Genomic DNA, 436 nt, shown 5'->3' on the forward strand with positions numbered 1-436 from the left:
GGGAAACGCGTCCCTCGCTGGGCTGGGGTCCCTGCCGGCCTCATCCCGACCCTCCGGAGGGGTCGGAGGGGGTGACCCCCATCACTGAACCCCCTCCTGCAGCCCCTCGAGGTCACAAACACCTCCGGTGGGGACACGACCCCACGGGCACCATCCCTGCATCCCGCCCTGCCCGGAGCTCGGCCCCACTCGGGATGGAACTCCCGGGAAAATCCCAAACCCCAGGGCACCGGGCGCCCCCCAAAAGCGAAGGGTCAGCTCAGGGGGTCACCGAACGCAGCCTTCGCCCACCCCGGGGTCAGCAAAGCCCCCGCACCTACCTGGGTCTGACAGGAGAACATGAGCAGCTGGAAACATCTGCGGAAAAAAGGGAAAACCGGCGAGTTTTGGGTGGTTTCTCCTTCCCCCCCACCCCGGGAGAAAGCCAAGAACAACC

The 436-nt window shown here is 66.5% G+C and overlaps 1 protein-coding gene across 1 annotated transcript in view; it reads right to left on the reverse strand.

Annotated features, from left to right (window-relative positions):
• FGF17 (fibroblast growth factor 17) overlaps positions 1-436 on the reverse strand; it is an 8,205-nt gene that overhangs the window by 4,083 nt on the left and 3,686 nt on the right. Inside the window, exon 8 of the mRNA XM_017732482.1 lies at positions 321-357. Within this exon, the coding sequence (XP_017587971.1) occupies positions 321-357 (37 nt within the window). The remainder of the gene's footprint in view (positions 1-320; positions 358-436) is intronic.

The sequence above is a fragment of the Corvus brachyrhynchos genome, unplaced genomic scaffold, assembly GCF_000691975.1.
Source record: "Corvus brachyrhynchos isolate BGI_N302 unplaced genomic scaffold, ASM69197v1 scaffold150, whole genome shotgun sequence".
NCBI classification, from domain to species: domain Eukaryota; kingdom Metazoa; phylum Chordata; class Aves; order Passeriformes; family Corvidae; genus Corvus; species Corvus brachyrhynchos.